Consider the following 25235-nt stretch of genomic DNA (forward strand, 5'->3'; position numbering starts at 1 on the left):
ATGGGCAAAGAAAACTCGGAGCAGTAAATGGGAGAACGCAGTGATCCGTGTTTATCAAGACTGGAGTGCGGAGGTGGCGAGAAGGAGGGCGAGCTTTAATCGGGCCAAGGCGGTGCTTCATAAAAAGAAGATAAAATTTGGAATGCTGCAACCGGCAAGACTGTGGGTCACAGATCGAGGGAGGCACCACTACTTTGAGACGGCGGATGAAGCGTGGACTTTTATTGTGGAAGAAAAACTGGAATGAGCAGGTTATTAAAAAGAACGTTTGAACAAAGTGGTGGGGCGAATGTGGGGGGCGAAGAGGGGGGTTAAAAAGGGGGGAAAGAGGAGTTTTATGTACTAATCCTGCGATGTGGTAACCTTTCTCTCTTCCACAGGTGGTGATGGGGGAGGAGGGGAGGTGGAGGAGATGGGGCGTTGGCCATTGGGGGCGGGGCCAAGGGAGAAGCGCGGGCTTGGTTCCCGCGCTATGATAATCATGGCGGGAATAGAGAAGCAAGAAGGAGGGGGCGTCGCACGGTGCGAGCCGAGGTCACGGGGGGAAGCCGAGGTTGGCCAGAGTTTGCTGCCTTCTGGGAGCAACATGGGGGGAGTAATTACGCTCACGGGGGACCTAGCGGGGGGGTGGGAGGGGGGAATTACTGGGTTGCTGCTGCTGGGGAGAGGGGGAGCTGGTATGGGAGGGGATGGGCGGGGGGGCACCGCCTGGGGGAGATACAGCTGCGTGGGAACCGGGTGAGGAGCTGGAAAAAGGGGATGGCTAATCGACAAGTAGGAAGCCCCCCAACCCGGCTGCTCACGTGGAACGTGAGAGGGCTGAACGGGCCGATAAAGAGGGCACGGGTACTCGCACACCTTAAGAAACTTAAGGCAGATGTGGTTATGTTACAGGAAACGCACCTGAAACTGATAGACCAGGTTAGGCTACGCAAAGGATGGGTGGGGCAGGTGTTCCATTCGGGGCTAGATGCGAAAAACAGGGGGGTGGCTATATTAGTGGGGAAGCAGGTAATGTTCGAGGCAAAGACTATAGTGGCGGATAACGGGGGCAGATACGTGATGGTGAGTGGCAAACTACAGGGGGAGACGGTGGTTTTGGTAAACGTATATGCCCCGAACTGGGATGATGCCAATTTTATGAGGCGGATGCGAGGACGCATTCCGGACCTAGAGATGGGAAAGCTGATAATGGGGGGAGATTTTAATACGGTGTTGGAACCAGGGCTGGATAGGTCGAAGTCCAGGACTGGAAGGAGGCCGGCAGCAGCCAAGGTACTTAAAGATTTTATGGGGCAGATGGGAGGTGTAGACCCGTGGAGATTTAGCAGACCTAGGAGTAAGGAGTTCTCGTTTTTCTCCTATGTCCATAAAGTCTACTCGCGAATAGACTTTTTTATGCTGGGAAGGGCGTTGATCCCGAAGGTGAGGGGAACGGAGTATACGGCTATAGCCATTTCGGACCACGCTCCACATTGGGTAGACTTGGAGATAGGGGAGGAAACAGGAGGGCGCCCACCCTGGAGAATGGACACGGGACTAATGGCAGATGAGGGGGTGTGTCTAAGGGTGAGGGGGTGCATTGAAAAGTACTTGGAACTCAATGATAATGGGGAGGTCCAGGTGGGAGTGGTCGGGGAGGCGTTGAAGGCGGTGGTTAGAGGGGAGCTGATATCAATAAGGGCACATAAAGGGGAGCAGGAGAGTAAGGAACGGGAGCGGTTGCTGCAAGAACTTTTGAGGGTGGACAGACAATATGCAGAAGCACCGGAGGAGGGACTGTACAGGGAAAGGCAAAGGCTACATGTAGAATTTGACTTGCTGACTACGGGCACTGCAGAGGCACAATGGAGGAAGGCACAGGGTGTACAGTACGAATATGGGGAGAAGGCGAGCAGGTTGCTGGCACACCAATTGAGGAAAAGGGGAGCAGCGAGGGAAATAGGGGGAGTGAGGGATGAGGAAGGAGAGATGGAGCGGGGAGCGGAGAGAGTGAATGGAGTGTTCAAGACATTTTATAAAAAATTATATGAAGCTCAACCCCCGGATGGGAGGGAGAGAATGATGGGCTTCTTGGATCAGCTGGAATTTCCCAAGGTGGAAGAGCAGGAAAGGGTGGGACTGGGAGCACAGATCGAGGTAGAAGAAGTGGTGAAAGGAATTAGGAGCATGCAGGCGGGAAAGGCCCCGGGACCGGATGGATTCCCAGTCGAATTCTATAGAAAATATGTGGACTTGCTCGCCCCGGTATTGACGAGGACCTTTAATGAGGCAAAAGAAAGGGGACAACTGCCCCCGACTATGTCTGAAGCAACGATATCGCTTCTCTTAAAGAAGGAAAAGGACCCGCTACAATGCGGATCCTGTAGACCTATTTCCCTCCTAAATGTAGATGCCAAGATCCTGGCCAAGGTAATGGCAATGAGAATAGAGGAATGTGTCCCGGGGGTGGTCCACGAGGACAAAACTGGGTTTGTGAAGGGGAGACAGCTGAACACGAATATACGGAGGTTGTTAGGGGTAATGATGATGGCCCCACCAGAGGGGGAAACGGAGATAGTAGTGGCGATGGATGCCGAGAAAGCATTTGATAGAGTGGAGTGGGATTATTTGTGGGAGGTGTTGAGGAGATTTGGTTTTGGAGAGGGGTATGTTAGGGTGCAGCTGTTGTATAGGGCCCCGATGGCGAGCGTGGTCACGAATGGACGGGGATCTGCATATTTTCGGCTCCATAGAGGGACAAGGCAGGGATGCCCTCTGTCCCCATTATTGTTTGCACTGGCGATTGAGCCCCTGGCGATAGCGTTGAGGGGTTCCAAGAAGTGGAGGGGAGTACTTAGAGGAGGAGAAGAACACCGGGTATCTTTGTATGCGGATGATTTGTTACTATATGTGGCAGACCCGGCGGAGGGGATGCCAGAAATAATGCGGATACTTGGGGAGTTTGGGGATTTTTCAGGGTATAAATTGAACATGGGGAAAAGTGAGTTGTTTGTGGTGCATCCAGGGGACCAGAGTAGAGAAATAGAGGACCTACCGTTGAGGAAGGTAACAAGGGACTTTCGTTACCTGGGGATCCAGATAGCCAAGAATTGGGGCACATTGCATAGGTTAAATTTAACGCGGTTGGTGGAACAAATGGAGGAGGATTTCAAGAGATGGGATATGGTATCCCTGTCACTGGCAGGGAGGGTGCAGGCGGTTAAGATGGTGGTCCTCCCGAGATTCCTCTTTGTGTTTCAGTGCCTCCCGGTGGTGATCACGAAGGCTTTTTTAAAAAGGATTGAAAAGAGCATCATGGGTTTTGTGTGGGCCGGGAAGACCCTGAGAGTTAGGAAGGGATTCTTACAGCGTAGCAGGGATAGGGGGGGGCTGGCACTACCGAGCCTAAGTGAGTATTATTGGGCCGCTAATATTTCAATGGTGAGTAAGTGGATGGGAGAGGAGGAGGGAGCGGCGTGGAAGAGATTAGAGAGGGCGTCCTGTAGGGGGACTAGCCTACAGGCTATGGTGACAGCCCCATTGCCGTTCCCGCCGAGGAACTACACCACAAGCCCGGTGGTGGTGGCTACACTGAAGATTTGGGGACAGTGGAGACGGCATAGGGGAAAGTGGGGACTCGATAGTCAGGGGCACAGATAGGAGATTTTGTGGGAGCGAGAGAGACTCACGTTTGGTATGTTGCCTACCAAGTGCAAGGGTACGTGATGTCTCGGATCGTGTTTTCCGGGTCCTGAAGGGGGAGGGGGAGCAGCCCCAAGTCGTGGTCCACAATGGCACTAACGACATAGGTAGGAAAGGGGACAAGGATGTCAGGCAGGCTTTCAGGGAGCTAGGATGGAAGCTCAGAACTAGAACAAACAGAGTTGTTATCTCTGGGTTGTTGCCCGTGCCACGTGATAATGAGATGAGGAATAGGGAGAGAGAGCAATTAAACACGTGGCTACAGGGATGGTGCAAGTGGGAGGGATTCAGATTTCTGGATAACTGGGGCTCTTTCTGGGGAAGGTGGGACCTCTACAGACAGGATGGTCTACATCTGAACCTGAGGGGCACAAATATCCTGGGGGGGAGATTTGTTAGTGCTCTTTGGGGGGGTTTAAACTAATGCAGCAGGGGCATGGGAACCTGGATTGTAGTTTTAGGGTACGGGAGAATGAGAGTATAGAGGTCAGGAGCACAGATTTGACTTCGCAGGATGGGGCCAGTGTTCAGGTAGGTGGTTTGAAGTGTGTCTACTTCAATGCCAGGAGTATACGAAATAAGGTAGGGGAACTGGCAGCATGGGTTGGTACCTGGGACTTCGATGTTGTGGCCATTTCGGAGACATGGATAGAGCAGGGACAGGAATGGATGTTGCAGGTTCCGGGGTTTAGGTGTTTTAGTAAGCTCAGAGAAGGAGGCAAAAGAGGGGGAGGTGTGGCGCTGCTAGTCAAGAGCAGTATTACGGTGGCGGAGAGGATGCTAGATGGGGACTCATCTTCCGAGGTAGTATGGGCTGAGGTTAGAAACAGGAAAGGAGAGGTCACCCTGTTGGGAGTTTTCTATAGGCCTCCAAATAGTTCTAGGGATGTAGAGGAAAGGTTGGCGAGGATGACCCTGGATAAGAGCGAAAGTAACAGGGTAGTTATTATGGGAGACTTTAACTTTCCAAATATTGACTGGAAAAGATATAGTTCAAGTACATTAGATGGGTTGTTTTTTGTACAATGTGTGCAGGAGGGTTTCCTGACACAATATGTTGACAGGCCAACAAGAGGCGAGGCCACGTTGGATTTGGTTTTGGGTAATGAACCAGGCCAGGTGTTGGGTTTGGAGGTAGGAGAGCACTTTGGGGACAGTGACCACAATTCGGTGACGTTTACGTTAGTGATGGAAAGGGATAAATATCCACCGCAGGGCAAGAGTTATAGCTGGGGGCAGGGCAATTATGATGCCATTAGACATGACTTGGGGGATAGGTTGGAGAAGTAGGCTGCAAGTGTTGGGCACACAGGATAAGTGGAGCTTGTTCAAGGAACAGCTACTGCGTGTTCTTGATAAGTACGTACCGGTCAGGCAGGGAGCCTCGTAGAGCGAGGGAACCGTGGTTTACCAAAGGAGTGGAATCTCTTGTTAAGAGGAAGAAGGAGGCCTATGTGAAGATGAGGTGTGAAGTTTCAGTTGGGGCGATGGATAGTTACAAGGTAGCGAGGAAGGACCTAAAGAGAGAGCTAAGACGAGCAAGGAGGGGACATGAGAAGTATTTGGCAGGTAGGATCAAGGAAAACCCAAAAGCTTTCTATAGGTATGTCAGGAATATTCACTCAGGAAAAAGATAATGTTGTGGAGGAGAATGCTGAGACCCAGGATATTAGAATAGATGGCATTGAGGTATGTAGAGAAGAGGTGTTGGCAATTCTGGACAGGCTGAAAATAGATAAGTCCCCGGGGCCTGATGGGATTTATCCTAGGATTCTCTGGGAGGCCAGGGAAGAGATTGCTGGGCCTTTGGCTTTGATTTTTATGTCATCATTGGCTACAGGAATAGTGCCAGAGGACTAGAGGATAGCAAATGTGGTCCCTTTGTTCAAAAAGGGGAGCAGAGACAACCCCGGCAACTATAGACCGGTGAGCCTCACGTCTGTAGTGGGTAAAGTCTTGGAGGGGATTATAAGAGACAAGATTTATAATCATCTAGATAGGAATAATATGATCAGGGATAGTCAGCATGGCTTTGTGAAGGGTAGGTCATTCCTCACAAACCTTATCGAGTTCTTTGAGAAGGTGACTGAACAGGTAGACGAGGGTAGAGCAGTTGATGTGGTGTATATGGATTTCAGTAAAGCGTTTGATAAGGTTCCCCACGGTAGGCTATTGCAGAAAATACGGAAGCTGGGGATTGAGGGTGATTTAGAGATGTGGATCAGAAATTGGCTAGCTGAAAGACAGAGGGTGGTGGTTGATGGGAAATGTTCAGAATGGAGTTCAATTACAAGTGGCGTACCACAAGGATCTGTTCTGGGGCCTTTGCTGTTTGTCATTTTTATCAATGACCTAGAAGAAGGCGCAGAAGGGTGGGTGAGTAAATTTGCAGATGACACTAAAGTCGGTGGTGTTGTCGACAGTGTGGAAGGATGTAGTAGGTTACAGAGGGACATAGATAAGCTGCAGAGCTGGGCTGAGAGATGGCAAATGTAGTTTAATGTAGAGAAGTGTGAGCTGATTCACTTTGGAAGGAATAACAGGAATGCGGAATATTTGGCTAATGGTAAAGTTCTTGGAAGTGTGGATGAGCAGAGGGATCTAGGTGTCCATGTACATAGATCCCTGAAAGTTGCCACCCAGGTTGATAGGGTTGTGAAGAAGGCCTATGGAGTGTTGGCCTTTATTGGTAGAGGGATTGAGTTCCGGAGTCAGGAGGTCATGTTGCAGCTGTACAGAACTCTGGTACGGCCGCATTTGGAGTATTGCGTACAGTTCTGGTCACCACATTATAGGAAGGACGTGGAGGCTTTGGAGTGGGTGCAGAGGAGATTTACCAGGATGTTGCCTGGTATGGAGGGAAAATCTTATGAGGAAAGGCTGATGGACTTGAGGTTGTTTTCGTTGGAGAGAAGAAGGTTAAGAGGAGACTTAATAGAGGCGTACAAAATGATCAGGGGGTTGGATAGGGTGGACAGTGAGAGCCTTCTCCCGCGGATGGAAATGGCTGGCATGAGGGGACATAGCTTTAAACTGAGGGGTAATAGATATAGGACAGAGGTCAGAGGTAGGTTCTTTACGCAAAGAGTAGTGAGGCCGTGGAATGCCCTACCTGCAACAGTTGTGAACTCGCCAACATTGAGGGCATTTAAAAGTTTATTGGATAAGCATATGGATGATAATGGTATAGTGTAGGTCAGATGGCTTTTGTTTTTTTTTAAAAAATATTTTATTGAAAATTTTTGGTCAACCAACACAGTACATTGTGCATCCTTTACACAATATTATAACAACACAAATAACAATGACCTATTTTATAAACAGAAAATGAATAAATAATAAATAACAAAAATGAAAACTAACCCTAATTGGCAACTGCCTTATCACAAGTAACACTCTCCAAAAATATAATTTAACAGTCCAATATATAATTATCCGTAGCAACGACCTATACATATTATACAGTATATATTAACAACCCTGAGAGTCCTTCTGGTTCCTCCTCCCCCCCCCCCCCCCTCCCCCCCCCCCCCCCCCCCCCCCCCGATCCTGGGCTGCTGCTGCTGCCTTCTTTTTTCCATTCCGTCTATCTTTCTGCGAGGTATTCGACGAACGGTTGCCACCGCCTGGTGAACCCTTGAGCCGACCCCCTTAGGACGAACTTAATCCGCTCTAGCTTTATAAACCCCGCCATGTCATTTACCCAGGTCTCCATCCCCGGGGGCTTGGCTTCTTTCCATATTAGCAATATCCTGCGCTGGGCTACTAGGGACGCAAAGGCCAAAACATCGGCCTCTCTCGCCTCCTGCACTCCCGGCTCTTGTGCAACCCCAAATATAGCCAACCCCCAGCTTGGTTCGACCCGGACCCCCACTACTTTTGAAAGCACCTTTGTCACCCCCATCCAAAACCCCTGTAGTGCCGGGCATGACCAAAACATATGGGTATGATTCGCTGGGCCTCTCGAGCACCTTGCACACCTATCCTCCACCCCAAAAAATTTACTGAGCCGCGCTCCAGTCATATGCGCCCTGTGTAATACCTTAAACTGAATCAGGCTTAGCCTGGCACACGAGGACGACGAGTTTACCCTGCTTAGGGCATCTGCCCACAGCCCCTCCTCGATCTCCTCCCCCAGCTCTTCTTCCCATTTCCCTTTTAGTTCATCTACCATAGTCTCCCCTTCATCCCTCATTTCCCTATATATATCTGACACCTTACCATCCCCCACCCATGTCTTTGAGATCACTCTGTCCTGCACCTCTTGTGTCGGGAGCTGCGGGAATTCCCTCACCTGTTGCCTCGCAAAAGCCCTCAGTTGCATATACCTGAATGCATTCCCTTGGGGCAACCCATATTTCTCGGTCAGCGCTCCCAGACTCGCGAACTTCCCATCCACAAACAGATCTTTCAGTTGCGTTATTCCTGCTCTTTGCCACATTCCATATCCCCCATCCATTCCCCCCGGGGCAAACCTATGGTTGTTTCTTATCGGGGACCCCCCCAAGGCTCCAGTCTTTCCCCTATGCCGTCTCCACTGTCCCCAAATCTTCAGCGTAGCCACCACCACCGGGCTTGTGGTGTAGTTCCTCGGTGAGAACGGCAATGGGGCTGTCACCATAGCCTGTAGGCTAGTCCCCCTACAGGACGCCCTCGCTAATCTCTTCCACGCCGCTCCCTCCTCCTCTCCCATCCACTTACTCACCATTGAAATATTAGCGGCCCAATAATACTCACTTAGGCTCGGTAGTGCCAGCCCCCCACTATCCCTGCTACGCTGTAAGAATCCCTTCCTCACTCTCGGGGTCTTCCCGGCCCACACAAAACCCATGATGCTCTTTTCAATCCTTTTTAAAAAAGCTTTCGTGATCACCACTGGGAGGCACTGAAACACAAAGAGGAATCTCGGGAGGACCACCATCTTAACCGCCTGCACCCTCCCTGCCAGTGACAGGGATACCATATCCCATCTCTTGAAATCCTCCTCCATTTGTTCCACCAACCGCGTTAAATTTAACCTATGCAATGTCCCATTGAACCCATTCCTGTCCCTGCCCTATCCATGTCTCCGAAATGGCCACAACATCGAAGTCCCAGGTACCAACCCATGCTGCCAGTTCCCCTACCTTATTTCGTATACTCCTGGCATTGAAGTAGACACACTTCAAACCACCTACCTGAACACTGGCCCCATCCTGCGAAGTCAAATCTGTGCTCCTGACCTCTATACTCTCATTCTCCCGTACCCTAAAACTACAATCCAGGTTCCCATGCCCCTGCTGCATTAGTTTAAACCCCCCCAAAGAGCACTAACAAATCTCCCCCCCAGGATATTTGTGCCCCTCAGGTTCAGATGTAGACCATCCTGTCTGTAGAGGTCCCACCTTCCCCAGAAAGAGCCCCAGTTATCCAGAAATCTGAATCCCTCCCACTTGCACCATCCCTGTAGCCACGTGTTTAATTGCTCTCTCTCCCTATTCCTCATCTCATTATCACGTGGCACGGGCAACAACCCAGAGATAACAACTCTGTTTGTTCTAGTTCTGAGCTTCCATCCTAGCTCCCTGAAAGCCTGCCTGACATCCTTGTCCCCTTTCCTACCTATGTCGTTAGTGCCATTGTGGACCACGACTTGGGGCTGCTCCCCCTCCCCCTTCAGGACCCGGAAAACACGATCCGAGACATCACGTACCCTTGCACTTGGTAGGCAACATACCAAACGTGAGTCTCTCTCGCTCCCACAAAATCTCCTATCTGTGCCCCTGACTATCGAGTCCCCACTTTCCCCTATGCCGTCTCCACTGTCCCCAAATCTTCAGTGTAGCCACCACCACCGGGCTTGTGGTGTAGTTCCTCGGCGGGAACGGCAATGGGGCTGTCACCATAGCCTGTAGGCTAGTCCCCCTACAGGACGCCCTCTCTAATCTCTTCCACGCCGCTCCCTCCTCCTCTCCCATCCACTTACTCACCATTGAAATATTAGCGGCCCAATAATACTCACTTAGGCTCGGTAGTGCCAGCCCCCCCCTATCCCTGCTACGCTGTAAGAATCCCTTCCTCACTCTCGGGGTCTTCCCGGCCCACACAAAACCCATGATGCTCTTTTCAATCCTTTTTAAAAAACCTTTCGTGATCACCACTGGGAGGCACTGAAACACAAAGAGGAATCTCGGGAGGACCACCATCTTAACCGCCTGCACCCTCCCTGCCAGTGACAGGGATACCATATCCCATCTCTTGAAATCCTCCTCCATTTGTTCCACCAACCGCGTTAAATTTAACCTATGCAATGTGCCCCAATTCTTGGCTATCTGGATCCCCAGGTAACGAAAGTCCCTTGTTACCTTCCTCAACGGTAGGTCCTCTATTTCTCTACTCTGGTCCCCTGGATGCACCACAAACAACTCACTTTTCCCCATGTTCAATTTATACCCTGAAAAATCCCCAAACTCCCCAAGTATCCGCATTATTTCTGGCATCCCCTCCGCCGGGTCTGCCACATATAGTAACAAATCATCCGCATACAAAGATACCCGGTGTTCTTCTCCTCCTCTAAGTACTCCCCTCCACTTCTTGGAACCCCTCAACGCTATCGCCAGGGGCTCAATCGCCAGTGCAAACAATAATGGGGACAGAGGGCATCCCTGCCTTGTCCCTCTATGGAGCCGAAAATATGCAGATCCCCGTCCATTCGTGACCACGCTCGCCATCGGGGCCCTATACAACAGCTGCACCCATCTAACATACCCCTCTCCAAAACCAAATCTCCTCAACACCTCCCACAAATAATCCCACTCCATTCTATCAAATGCTTTCTCGGCATCCATCGCCACTACTATCTCCGTTTCCCCCTCTGGTGGGGGCATCATCATTACCCCTAACAGCCTCCGTATATTCGTGTTCAGCTGTCTCCCCTTCACAAACCCAGTTTGGTCCTCGTGGACCACCCCCGGGACACATTCCTCTATTCTCATTGCCATTACCTTGGCCAGGATCTTGGCATCTACATTTAGGAGGGAAATAGGTCTATAGGACCCGCATTGTGGCGGGTCCTTTTCCTTCTTTAAGAGAAGCGATATCGTTGCTTCAGACATAGTCGGGGGCAGTTGTCCCCTTTCCTTTGCCTCATTAAAGGTCCTCGTCAATACCGGGGCGAGCAAGTCCACATATTTTCTATAGAATTCGACTGGGAATCCATCCGGTCCCGGGGCCTTTCCCGCCTGCATGCTCCTAATTCCTTTCACCACTTCTTCTACCTCGATCTGTGCTCCCAGTCCCACCCTTTCCTGCTCTTCCACCTTGGGAAATTCCAGCCGATCCAAAAAGCCCATCATTCTCTCCCTCCCATCCGGGGGTTGAGCTTCATATAATTTTTTATTAAATGTCTTGAACACTCCATTCACTCTCTCCGCTCCCCGCTCCATCTCTCCTTCCTCATCCCTCACTCCCCCTATTTCCCTCGCTGCTCCCCTTTTCCTCAATTGGTGTGCCAGCAACCTGCTCGCCTTCTCCCCATATTCGTACTGTACACCCTGTGCCTTCCTCCATTGTGCCTCTGCAGTGCCCGTAGTCAGCAAGTCAAATTCTACATGTAGCCTTTGCCTTTCCCTGTACAGTCCCTCCTCCGGTGCTTCTGCATATTGTCTGTCCACCCTCAAAAGTTCTTGCAGCAACCGCTCCCGTTCCTTACTCTCCTGCTTCCCTTTATGTGCCCTTATTGATATCAGCTCCCCTCTAACCACCGCCTTCAGCGCCTCCCAGGCCACTCCCACCTGGACCTCCCCATTATCATTGAGTTCCAAGTACTTTTCAATGCACCCCCTCACCCTTAGACACACCCCCTCATCCGCCATTAGTCCCATGTCCATTCTCCAGGGTGGGCGCCCTCCTGTTTCCTCCCCTATCTCCAAGTCTACCCAGTGTGGAGCGTGATCCGAAATGGCTATAGCCGTATACTCCGTTCCCCTCACCTTCGGGATCAACGCCCTTCCCAGCACAAAAAAGTCTATTCGCGAGTAGACTTTATGGACATAGGAGAAAAACGAGAACTCCTTACTCCTAGGTCTGCTAAATCTCCACGGGTCTACACCTCCCATCTGCTCCATAAAATCTTTAAGTACCTTGGCTGCTGCCGGCCTCCTTCCAGTCCTGGACTTCGACCTATCCAGCCCTGGTTCCAACACCGTGTTAAAATCTCCCCCCATTATCAGCTTTCCCATCTCTAGGTCCGGAATGCGTCCTAGCATCCACCTCATAAAATTGGCATCATCCCAGTTCGGGGCATATACGTTTACCAAAACCACCGTCTCCCCCTGTAGTTTGCCACTCACCATCACGTATCTGCCCCCGTTATCCGCCACTATAGTCTTTGCCTCGAACATTACCCGCTTCCCCACTAATATAGCCACCCCCCTGTTTTTCGCATCTAGCCCCGAATGGAACACCTGCCCCACCCATCCTTTGCGTAGCCTAACCTGGTCTATCAGTTTCAGGTGCGTTTCCTGTAACATAACCACATCTGCCTTAAGTTTCTTAAGGTGTGCGAGTACCCGTGTCCTCTTTATCGGCCCGTTCAGCCCTCTCACGTTCCACGTGATCAGCCGGGTTGGGGGGCTTCCTACCCACCCCCCTTGTCGATTAGCCATCCCCTTTTTCCAGCTCCTCACCCGGTTCCCACGCAGCTGTATCTCCCCCAGGCGGTGCCCCCCCGCCCATCCCCTCCCATCCCAGCTCCCCCCTCTCCCCAGCAGCAGCAACCCAGTAATTCCCCCCTCCCACCCCCCCGCTAGATCCCCCACTAGCGTAATTACTCCCCCCATGTTGCTCCCAGAAGTCAGCAAACTCTGGCTGACCTCGGCTTCCCCCCGTGACCTCGGCTCGCACCGTGCGACGCCCCCTCCTTCTTGCTTCTCTATTCCCGCCATGATTATCATCGCGCGGGAACCAAGCCCGCGCTTCTCCCTTGGCCCCGCCCCCACTGGCCAACGCCCCATCTCCTCCACCTCCCCTCCTCCCCCCATCACCACCTGTGGAAGAGAGAAAAGTTACCACATCGCAGGATTAGTACATAAAACTCCTCTTTACCCCCTTTTTAAACCCCCCTCTTCGCCCCCCACATTCGCCCCACCACTTTGTTCAAACGTTCTTTTTAATAACCCGCTCAATCCAGTTTTTCTTCCACAATAAAAGTCCACGCTTCATCCGCCGTCTCAAAGTAGTGGTGCCTCCCTTGATATGTGACCCACAGTCTTGCCGGTTGCAGCATTCCAAATTTTATCTCCTTTTTATGAAGCACAGCCTTGGCCCAATTAAAGCTCGACCTCCTTCTCGCCACCTCCGCACTCCAGTCTTGATCAATGCGGATCACCGCGTTCTCCCATTTACTGCTCCGAGTTTTCTTTGCCCATCTAAGGACCATTTCTCTATCCTTAAAACGGAGGAATCTCACCACTATGGCTCTGGGAGTTTCTCCTGCTCTCGATCCTCGCGCCATCACTCGGTATGCTCCCTCCACCTCCAACGGACCCGCCGGGGCCTCCGCTCCCATTAACGAGTGCAGCATCGTGCTCACATATGCCCCGACGTTCGCTCCCTCCGCACCTTCAGGAAGACCAAGAATCCTCAGGTTATTCCTCCTTGCGTTGTTCTCCAGTGTTTCCAACCTTTCCACACATTGTTTCTGATGTGCGTCATGCATCTCCGTCTTCACCACCAGGCCCTGTATGTCGTCCTCATTCTCGGCTGCCTTTGCCTTCACGACCCGAAGCTCCCGCTCCTGGGTCTTTTGTTCCTCCTTTAGCCCTTCGATCGCCTGTAGTATCGGGGCCAACAGCTCTTTCTTCATTTCCTTTTTGAGCTCTTCCACACAGCATTTCAAGAACTCTTGTTGTTCAGGGCCCCATGTTAAACTGCCACCTTCCGACGCCATCTTGGTTTTTGCTTGCCTTCCTTGCCGCTGTTCTAAAGGATCCACTGCAATCCGGCCACTCTCTCCTCCTTTTTTCATCCGTATCCAGGGGGGATTCCCTTCTGGTTTACCGCACGGTGTAGTTAGCCGTCAAAATTGCCGTTGGGGCTCCTATCAAGAGCCCAAAAGTCCGTTTCACCGGGAGCTGCCGAAACGTGCGACTCAGCTGGTCATCGCCGCACCCGGAAGTCCAGATGGCTTTTGTTTCGGTGCAACATCGTGGGCCGAAGGGCCTGTACTGCGCTGTATCGTTCTATGTTCTATGTTCTATACTCCAGTTCTTCTATTGTTCTGTCAATGCCCGACTGGTATTTACAATTTCTGTTTTGTACACTGGTAAGATCAGATGTACTTTCACCATATGGCTCTTGGATGTAGATTTAAAAAGTGTGCTGGAAAAACAACTAATTTTAGCATCTACAGTATTTCGCTTCTGATCTAAAATTGACTTTGCTGCTTTCAGCATCAGTCTGAGCTGATGGCCAACTTTTGTGAATTATCCTATATTTCCTCCATTACCATGATATGCAACAAGAAATATTCCAAAGCAATTGCTGACCTGAGATGTTAACTGTTGCATAGATGCTGGAAAACATCAGATTGTGGCAGTTCTTTTATTTACTTTTTGTCATTCTTTGATGTTCTTTATATTCTTTCCAATCTTCTGACCCGCCACTTGTCTTGGCATAAATATATGCTTTTTCTTTAAGTTTAATATTGTCTTTAAAATTTTTAGTTCACCACACATGATGGGCCCTCCGCTTGGAATTTTTCATTCTCATTGGAATGTGTCTATTCTGTGTATTCTGAAATGTTCCATTGCAGGTATGCCCCTGAGCAGCGACTGATCTATCCCTTGAACAAATTTGCCAGTTCACTTTAGCTAGCCCCGCTTTCATGCCCTTATTTAAGTTTAAAATACTTGTCTTGGACGCACTCTTCTTTCTGAATATCAAATTCAAGCATATTATGATCGCTATTACCTACGGATGCTTTCACTGAGGTTACCAATTAATTCTGTCTCATTGCACAGTACCAGATCTTGTATAGCCTGTCCTCTGGTTGGCTCCAGAATGTGCTGTTCAAAGAAACATGCTGAAACGTTGCACAAACTCTATGCTACCTTTGCCCATCTATTTTTTCCAATCGAAATGTAGATTAAAATCTTACATCATTATTGAACATAAGAACTAAGAGCAGGAGTCGGCCATCTGGCCCCTCGAGCCTGCTCCACCATTCAATGAGATCATGGCTGATCTTTTGTGGACTCAGCTCCACTTTCCGGCCTGAACACCGTAACCCTTAATCCCTTTATTCTTCAAAAAACTATCTATCTTTATCTTAAAAACATTTAATGAAGGAGCCTCTACTGCTTCACTGAGCAAGGAATTCCATAGATTCACAACCCTTTGGGTGAAGAGGTTCCTCCTAAATTCAGTCCTAAATCTACTTCCCCTTATTTTGAGGCTATGCCCCCTAGTTCTGCTTTCACCCGCCAGTGGAAACAACCTCCCCACATCTATCCTATCTATTCCCTTCATAATTTTATATGTTTCCATAAGATCCCCCCTCATCCTTCTAAATTCCAACGAGTACAGTCCCAGTCTACTCAACCTCTCCTCGTAATCCAACCCCTTCAGCTCTGGGATTAACCTAGTGAATCTCCTCTGCACACCCTCCAGTGCGAGTACGTCCTTTCTCAAGTAAGGAGACCAAAACTGAACACAATACTCCAGGTGTGGCCTCACCAACACCTTATACAATTGCAGCATAACCTCCCTAGTCTTAAACTCCATCCCTCTCGCAATGAAGGACAAAATTCCATTTGCCTTCTTAATCACCTGTTGCACCTGTAAACCAACTTTTTGAGACTCATGCACTAGCACACCCAGGTCTCTCTGCACAGCAGCATGTTTTAATATTTTATCATTTAAATAATAATCCCTTTTGCTGTTATTCCTACCAAAATGGATAACCTCACATTTGTCAACATTGTATTCCATCTTCCAGACCCTAGCCCATTCACTTATCCTATCCAAATCCCTCAGCAGACTTCCAGTATCCTCTGCACTTTTTGCTTTACCGCTTAGCTTAGTGTCGTCTGCAAACTTGGACACATTGCCCTTGGTCCCCAACTCCAAATCATCTATGTAAATTGTGAACAGTTGTGGGCCCAACACTGATCCCTGAGGGACACCACTAGCTACTGATTGCCAACCAGAGAAACACCCATTAATCCCCACTCTTTGCTTTCTATTAATTAACCAATCCTCTATCCATGCTACTACTTTCCCCTTAATGCCATGCATCTTTATCTTATGCAGTAACCTTTTGTGTGGCACCTTGTCAAAGGCTTTCTGGAAATCCAGATATACCACATCCATTGGCTCCCCGTTATCTACCGCACTGTTAATGTCCTCAAAACATTCCACTAAATTAGTTAGGCATGACCTGCCCTTTATGAACCCATGCTGCGTCTGTCCAATGGGACAATTTCCATCCAGATGCCTCGCTATTTCTTCCTTGATGATAGATTCCAGCATCTTCCCTACTACCGAAGTTAAGCTCACTGGCCTATAATTACCCGCTTTCTGCCTACCTCTTTTTTTAAACAGTGGTGTCACATTTTCTAATTTCCAATCCGCCGGGACCGCCCCAGAGTCTAGTGAATTTTGGTAAATTATCACTAGTGCATTTGCGATTTCCCTAGCCATCTCTTTTAGCACTCTGGGATGCATTCCATCAGGTCCGGGAGACTTGTCTACCTTTAGCCCCATTAGCTTGCCCATCACTACCTCCTTGGTGATATCAATCTCAGCATCTTTCTGACAAGTTCCTATTATCCCTTTTAGGCTCTGTCCTGCTGTGTTGTTACAATTCGGAGGTGCAAAATCTGAATTAAAACAGAAAATGCTGGAAATACTCAGCAAGTCTGGCAGCATCTGTGGAGGGCGGAACAAAGAGTTATGGTTTCCAATCAGGACCTGTTCTGATTAAATACTTGCATTTATATAGCGCCTTTCACAATCTCAAAGTCAGTACAGCCAATGTTATACTTTTTGAAGCAGAGTTACTCTTGTCATGTTGGAAATATTATCACATGTCACAGCACCTAGAGATCTGATACTGGCACCAGCATTCTTTCTCTTACATCCCATCAGATCACAGAATCTTCTGTCACAAATCAACATTGCTTCAGTATCCCACACAGAGCTGAGGAACATAAAGTATCTCATTCGTCACTGATTTACTCACCCGCCGCAATAAGTAGCAGATCCGCTCGATATTTCTCAGCCTCTCTCGCTGGCAAAGGAATAAAGAATAAGATCATCAGGCGAAATGATTTACAATCAATACAGTCAATAATCCGGAGAGAAAAAGGACTGAGATTGATGGGACCCCGGGAACTGAGGGGGCAGGTTTCCGTGGAGACTCCAGAGGGACTGAAGGGAAATCAGGAACCTAGGCACAGGGGATGAGGGACAGGGCCTGAGCAGACATCAGGAATTGAGGGATATGGAATAAGGGACATTAGAAACTAAGGGACAGGACCAGAGGGAACACGCACTGATTTGGTTAAAGTACAAATTCCAGATGGCACACTTTTCAGTGCCCATTGTTATCACCTCTGCCCATGCATCAATGCCCACCCCCTCAGTCAGTGAATATGATATGGAGGGTTAGACCATCTATCTCATAGTCTTTGGTGTACTTACTGCATGGAGAGGATTGCACTGGTCAATGGGGCTCCTGAGGTCTTTACGTAATTCGTCAAATGCAATTATCTGCAATACAACCAACAGAGTCAGTTATTAAACTCTTCATCCTTCATTATTACGAGAAGGAGCAAACGGACTCTTGATTGATGCACACACACATATACAGGTACACACATGTGTACAACAAAAAAAACACGCATAAATGGACAAATGCGATCACAAAATCCATTGATCTGTGTTCCTGGGTGCTAATTTCTCAGTCTTTAGAGATCGTAACATTAAGGCACAGGGTGTTCCAATGTTTTTACATTGATTCTCGCCGAGCAACGATTGTGGGACCCACTGGGAGAGTTTGGAGAGGTCACAAAATGTGTTCAAGGATCAGTTAACAACTCCTTTCTTGAGGCACTCAGTTTCCGGGAGTCTTCCAGCCAGAAGACAAGCTGTTAGGACACTGGACCAGACTCCATTTGTTGTAAGGATAGCAGATAAGAACCCCAAACAAGTTGTAAAACAATGAAGAAAGGATACACCACCCCAGGTGTGATGACTCTGACCAATAAATATAATTATAATCCTTATTGTCACAAGTAGGCTTACCTTAACACTACAATGAAGTTACTGTGAAAAGTCCCTAGTCGCCACATTCTGCCGCCTGTTCAGAATTCAGAATGTCCAAATTACCGAACACCACGTCTTTTGGGACTTGTGGGAGGAAACTGGAGCACCCGGAGGAAACCCACGCAGACACTGGGAGAACGTGCAGGCTCCGGATAGACAGTGACCCAAGCCGGGAATCGAACCTGGGACCCTGGAGCTGTGAAGCAACAGTGCTAATCACTGTGCTACCGTGCCAGCCAATTCTGTATCCAGACAGACAAATTTCCCTGTATCCCATGCCCCCTAACTTTCTGAATGAGCCTACCATGGGGAACCTTATCAAATGCCTTACTGAAATCCATATACACCACATCCACTGCCCGACCTTCATCAATGTGTCTCGTCACATCCTCAAAGAATTCAATGAGGCTTGTGAGGCATGACCTGCCCCTCACAAAGCCATGCTGACTATCTTTGATCATACTTTGTTTTTCTAAATAATCATAAATCCTATCTTCCAGAAACCTTTCCAGCATTTTGCTGGAAGACTGACTGATCTGTAATTCCCAGGGATTTCCCTCTTTCCTTTCTTGAACAGGGGAACAACATTCGCCTTCCTCCAATCATCCAGTACTACTCCAGTGGAGAGTGAGGACGCAAAGATTGTCGCCAACGGCGCAGCAATCTCCTCCCTCGCTTCCCGTAGTAACCTTGGGTATATCCCGTCAGGCCCAGGGGACTTATCTACCCGGATGCTTTTCAAAATTTCTAGCACATCCTCCTTCTTAATATCAACCTGTTCGAGTCTATTAACCTGGTTCATGCTGTTCTCACGAGCAACAACGTCCCTCTCTCCAGTGAATACTGAAGCAAAGTGTTCATTTAGGGCCTCCCCCATCTCCTCAGATTCTAGGCACAAGTTCCCTTCCACTATCCCTGATTGGCCCTACTCTCATTCTGATCATCCTCTTCTTTCCCACATTAGTGTAGAACGCCTTGGGGTTTTCCCTAATCCTTCCCACCAGGGTTTTTTGATGCCCCCTTCTAGCTCTCCTAAGTCCATTTTTGAGTTCCTTCCTGGCTACCTTGTAACCCTCTAGAGCCATGCCCGATCTTTGCTTCCTCAACCTTACGTAAGCTTCCTTCTTCCTCTTAACTAGAAGCTTCACTTATCTTGTCATCCAAGGCTCCTTCACCTTACCATTCCTTCCTCGTCTCAGTGGGACAAAACTATCCAGCACTCGCAGCAAGTGAGACAATTCACACCTCTTTAACCTGTGATTATCGCTCTCTCCAGTCACACCATCTAGACCTCTATTGACTTAATTACCTGCAAAGATTCACATTCAAAGTATCATCTTGCATCATTGACTTTTTCTATATATGCTGCGTTTGTGGAACCTACCTCTTCACTCACCTGATGAAGGAGCTACACTCCGAAAGCTAGTGATTCCAAATAAACCTGTTGGACTTTAACTTGATGTTGTAAGACTTCTTACTGTTCTCAAGGGCAATTAACGATGGGCATTAACTGCTGGCCTAGGCAGCAACACCCACATCCATGAATTAATTATAAAACATATTCAGATTGATGTGTACACACAGGTACCTACACTCAGAAAAACACTTAACTAGATGTACACACAGATATACAAACTTAGAAAGATACATGCAGACAGATATATACACGGACACAAACATCAAGTATGTTTCCGCATTATTTCCTGGGAAGTGAGATTCCCTGGGAAAGTCAGAATGTGTTTCCCATCCCGAATTGTCCTTGATCTGAGTGGCTCATGAGGCCATTTCAAAGGGCAGTTAAGAGTCAACCGCATAGCTGTGGGTCTGGGGTCATATATAGGCCAGGCCAGGTAAGGAAGGTTGCCTTCAATAAAGGACATTAATGAACGAGATGGGTTTTGACAACAATCGACAATGGCTTCCTGGTTGCCATTACTGAGGCGAGCTTTCAATTTCAGATTTATTAACTGAATTTAAATTCCACCAACTATCATGGTGGAATGTAAACCCTGACCTGACATAACTTGCATTGATAGAGTCCCTTTAATGGCGGGAAAAACCAATATGGCAATTTCATGGAGATCTGATTAGAAAGCGAATGCCTCCAAGAAGGAGATATTCCTTCAACAGGGGCTGTTTAGCACAGGACTAAATTGCTGGCTTTTAAAGCAGACCAAGGCAGGCCAGCAACACGGTTCAATTCCCGTACCAGCCTCCCCGAACAGGCGCCGGAATGTGGCGACTAGGGGCTTTTCACAGTAACTTCATTTGAAGCCTACTTGTGACAATAAGCGATTTTCATTTCATTTTCATTTCATATTAGCACAACAGACACACACATCCAGAGAGACGCCCTCAGACAAGTATTTGTGTGATTAAATACACAAATCCACATAAATGAGTTTTTGATGATAGCTTCGCCATCAACCCTGCTGATGCCAGCTGATTATTTGAAGATTTTTTAATTCAAACTCTAACTACCCTGGTAGGTTTTGAACTCATTCTCTGGATTATTTATTCTCTCAGAAACGTGACCATGATATTACCATTCACACCATGACTCCACGTTATTTTGACTTCACTCATTGTCGATAATTATCTGGCAATGTCCTGTGGATTTACACCTGTTGTCTGTGTGTTTTAGTCACAAATAAACAGCTGGGTGCTGAAATATTCAAACTGGAATTATTGTGAAGCAGAGGCCGCCACATTACTGAGATTTTCACAGTAACCTCATTGCCGTGTTAACGTAAGCCTCCTTGTTATTATTATCTTTACTCTCTCTGCCCAACTCCACCGATTATCTCCCATCCCTCATCCTGAAGTTATTGCAGGTGCAAACGCGCTCTTCAATGATGTCTGTCTCCGAGATGCCTTTCAGCACCTGCAAACATCCAATCCCGTTTCACAAATTGCTGTTGAAGGTGAGAATTAAAGGAAAAATGCAAAGGAAAAGAGCCAAGAATGGGATCAGAGCTGGCCCTGGTACAGGGCAGTGCCCGAGTGGCTTCTCCTTCTGCGCTGTGAGATCTGCCGCCGCCGGGGAGGCAGTGGTGTAGTAGTATTGTCACTGGACTGGTAATCCAGAGATCCAGGATAATGCTCTGGGAACCCGGTTCGAATCCCACCACGGTCGATGGTGACATTTGAATTTGCTAAAAGTCTAATGATGACCATGAAACCATTGTTGAGTGTTGTAAAAGTCCATCTGGTTCACGAATGCCCTTTAGGGAAGGAAATCTGCCGTCCTTACCCGGTCTGGCCTACACGTGACTCCAGACCCACAGCAATGTGGCTGACTGTTAAATGCCCTCTGAAATGACCTAGCCAACCACTCAGTCCAAGGGCCATTAGGGATGGACAATAACTGTTCACTCAGCCGGCGACACCCAGATCCCCTGAACGAATAATAAAAAAAACTTGGGGATTCCATGCAGCAGGCCAACTTGAGAAAAGTTCTGTCTGAAATGGACTGTCTCCCGTGAGAATTCAGAGCTTCCAGGAAAGGGACGAAGAACACACCAGCAAGCACCACACACAACCTCACCCACATAATCCTTTACATCCACTTGAGTGGGTACGCAAGAATCTCCATTTAATGTCTCATTCAGACGATGAAAGACCTCTGACAATGCAGCACTGCTCTGCACCAGAGCGCTGCTTCGCGCTGCGTTGGAGTGCTTCCATTGGAGTTTGGTGTGTAAGGGAGTTCAGTGAAGTGTGGAAAGAGGTGCTACGGGAAGAAAGCTGATTGGAGACCAGGTCATCGAATGGAACCGGGAGCCAGGGCAAGAGAAGAAGGTGGGACCTTGATAAGTACGACCTGTATTTCTACTGGATAAAAGCAAATTACTGCGGATGCTGGAATCTGAAACCAAAAGAGAAAATGCTGGAAAATCTCAGCAGGACTGGTGGAATCTGCAAGGAGAGAAAAGAGCTAACGTTCCGAGTCCAGATGCCCCTTTGTCAGCCGTGCCCACCCTGGCATCCACTAGCACGCCCCACCCATGCCCGGCAGTATTGCCCCCCCCCCCCTCCCGTGTCTCCGCAGGAGAAGTTGGCACACAATTAGCAGGCAAGGGCCCAGATGGGCGGTGGGTTGCCGGACCTCATTGTCCTCACCCCCTTACGAGGAACAAGCCCCGGAGGTCGAGGGGATGGCCGAGGACAGACTGGTCATAGACATCCGGCCTGACCTACGCCGCAGAGGTGAGGGTCAATGGGCCCCCACCCAGATGACCTATTACCCGTGAATTGTTCATCCAGCAAGGTGATCCTTCCCTCTCACTGACCACCTGTCCTTTCTCCCACAGGATCTCCAGCTGGTGTTGCTGGCCCCCCTCCCCATGCCTCCCAAAAGAACACCCTGGATGGCTTCCTAGTTGATGGCTACAAACAGGTCTCGGAACAACCAAATGAATGGCTCCCACATTTTGTGGAAGCACTCTTCCAACCCTCAGATGGCAAATTTAATTTTCTCCATCTGGAGAAATTCCGATAGGTCAAACAGTCTGTAGCTTTGGGTAGTGCTGCTGGTCGCCAAGCGAGCAGGATTCTCCAACGGTGATCAGGGAGGCAAAGGCAAGGGCATCGGCCCTCCTCCCCATGAAGAGATCTGGCTGATATTACGAAGGCTGCCATTCTTGGGCAAGGCTTCACCCTCATCTCCATCACCTTGGACATTGCCTCGAAGAAGGCTGTGCAAAACTTAACAAGTCTGGGACAAGACCAGAACATGTGGGCATGGTTGGCCGGACCTCCTTGGCACCTCCTTGGCACCGTTCACATCTGTCCTCCACCTCCGGGAAGAACGTGCTCCTTTGGGGTCTGGTAACGTGGGCTCAGTGTACCACTTTTAGCTGCACTGGCTTAGCCTTGCGCATGTGGAGGTGGAGTTGACCCTGTGCAGTGCTTCCCTCCAGATTCCCCACCCTATTTCAAACCCCAAGTCCTCCTCCTATTTTTCTCTCGTCTCGTCGAGCTGGGTGTTAGCTCCCCTTAATAGTTGCCCATACATGTCACCGCAGTTCCCTTTCCCTAGGATGTCCGTGTCCAGTAGATCCCCTAGCAGTGATTGTCGTTCTCTCCTCCACACCCCCCACACCCCCACCCCAACCTGTCAGCTGGAATTGTTTGTCATCAGTTTGCTGTTGGTGTAGAAGTCCCTAACTGTCAGTGTTCCCCCATCCTGTCTGTACCTTCTGAAGGTGGCATTCATTGCTGCTGGCGTGAACCTGTGGTTGCAGATGGGGCCAAGTCAGACATTTTGGTTAGCCCGAAGTGCTGTCACAGTTGGTTCCACGACTGGGGTGTTGCTACGACCACTGGCATGTCCAGTCAATCGTGGAACTGTTTCATCCCCGAGTCCCCTGCTGGGGGTTCTAAGGTGTACAGCCCCTGGTATAAGGCCTCAAATGCTTTGTTGACCTTGTCCAGTTCGGCTCCTAATCTGCCTCTGCTGTGCCTGATCGGTGCTATTTCCCTCGTGGCTGCCTGCTTTCTCAATTGGTGAACCAGCAGGCAGCTAGCCTTGTCTCCGCGCTCGTACAGGGTCCCCTGTGCCTGGCGGCATTGGTGCACTGCTTTCCTCATGGAGAGCAGGTAACTTTTGTAACTTTTTCCTCTCTGCCAAGAGCTCCACGGTCGAGACCTCGGAGTACCACCGGTCTACCTCCAATCAGGAGTCGACCAGCTGTTGCCTAGCCACCCTCTCTTCCCTGTCCCTTCCTGCTTTGTAAGCAATAATTTCACTCCTGATCACAGCCTTCAGTGCCTCCAGGTGCGTGGAGGGTGAGACCTCCCCGTGCTGGGCGGCACGGTAGCACAGTGGTTAGCTTCACAGCTCCAGGGTCCGAGGTTCGATTCCCGGCTTGAGTCACTGTGCGGAGTCTGCACGTTCTCCCCGTGTCTGCGTGGGTTTTAAATTGTAACGGTAAATTCTATGATTCTATGATCCTATGACTTCCTTGTAGTGGGGAAAACGGTGCTTCCTGGGCTAGTAAGGGTAGAATACTCTGCGAACGTAATCTCCGACCATGCTCCACACTATATGGATGAGAGGTTGGAGATAGGCCATGCTCTCCAGGCTGTGGAAACAGGGAGGCTGGACATGGCCATCCTGACCAACAGGACTTTTTGCGAGAAAATGTCACAGGCCATAGACGAGGATATCACTAATAACCAGAACAGAATTTAGACATAGACATAAAATTTACAGTGCAGAAGGAGGCCATTCAGCCCATCAAGTTTGCACCGACCCTTGGAAAGAGCACCCCACACCTCCACCCTATCCCCGTAACCCAGTAACCCCACCTAACCTTTTTGGACACTAAGGGCAATCTAACACGGCCAATCCACCTAACCTGCACGTCTTTGGACTGTGGGAGGAAACCGGAGCACCCGGAGGAAACCCACGCACACACGGGGAGAACATGCAAACTCCACACAGTCACCTGAGGACGGAATTGAACCTGGGTCCCTGGAGCTGTGAGGTAGCAGTGCTAACTACTGTGCCACCGCGCCACCCACAGTCGATCCATGAATAGGCGTTATGTACTTGGGAGAAGAAGGAGAACTCCTTCTCCCCTGGGTGGGTGAGACTCCATGGGTCCATCGCCCCATGAATAGGCTGCGTTCTTTGCCATGTTGGAGGAATTTCCCGTTTGGGGTTCGACGTCTCTGTCCGTGGGTCCTGTACACAGTTAACGTTCCCCCCCATGATCAGTTGGTGCGTTGGTGCGTAGCTATGTCGGGGATTTCTGCCAAGGTCTTCTTTATAAACTCCATGTCGACCCAGTTGGGAGCGTTCACCAGTACTTGGGCAGCGCTGACCATGACGTAACGTCCCACTGGGTCCCTAACCATCTCTGTCGGCGTGAACATCGTCCTCTTATTTTGTTTTTTATAAATATTTTATTGAAAATTTTTGGTCAACCAACACAGTACATTGTGCATCCTTTACACAATATTATAACAACACAAATAACAATGACCTATTTTATAAACAAAAAATGAATAAATAATAAATAACAAAAATGAAAACTAACCCTAATTGGCAACTGCATTATCACAAGTAACACTCTCCAAAAATATAATTTAACAGTCCAATATATAATTATCTGTCGCAACGACCTATACATATTATACAGTATATATTAACAACCCTGAGAGTCCTTCTGGTTCCTCCTCCCCCCCCCCCCCCCCCCCCCCCACCTCCTCCCCGATCCTGGGCTGCTGCTGCTGCC

The 25235-nt window shown here is 49.1% G+C and overlaps 1 protein-coding gene across 1 annotated transcript in view; it reads right to left on the bottom strand.

The window, feature by feature from the left end:
• LOC140411510 (protein cornichon homolog 3-like) overlaps positions 1-25235 on the bottom strand; it is a 302547-nt gene that overhangs the window by 54172 nt on the left and 223140 nt on the right. The window contains exons 2-4 of the mRNA XM_072500596.1: positions 17368-17436; positions 16907-16954; positions 14635-14729 (exon numbers count right to left, since the gene is read on the bottom strand). Coding sequence (XP_072356697.1) covers positions 14635-14729; positions 16907-16954; positions 17368-17436 — 212 coding nt within the window. The remainder of the gene's footprint in view (positions 1-14634; positions 14730-16906; positions 16955-17367; positions 17437-25235) is intronic.

The sequence above is a fragment of the Scyliorhinus torazame genome, chromosome 4, assembly GCF_047496885.1.
Source record: "Scyliorhinus torazame isolate Kashiwa2021f chromosome 4, sScyTor2.1, whole genome shotgun sequence".
Lineage (NCBI taxonomy): Eukaryota > Metazoa > Chordata > Chondrichthyes > Carcharhiniformes > Scyliorhinidae > Scyliorhinus > Scyliorhinus torazame.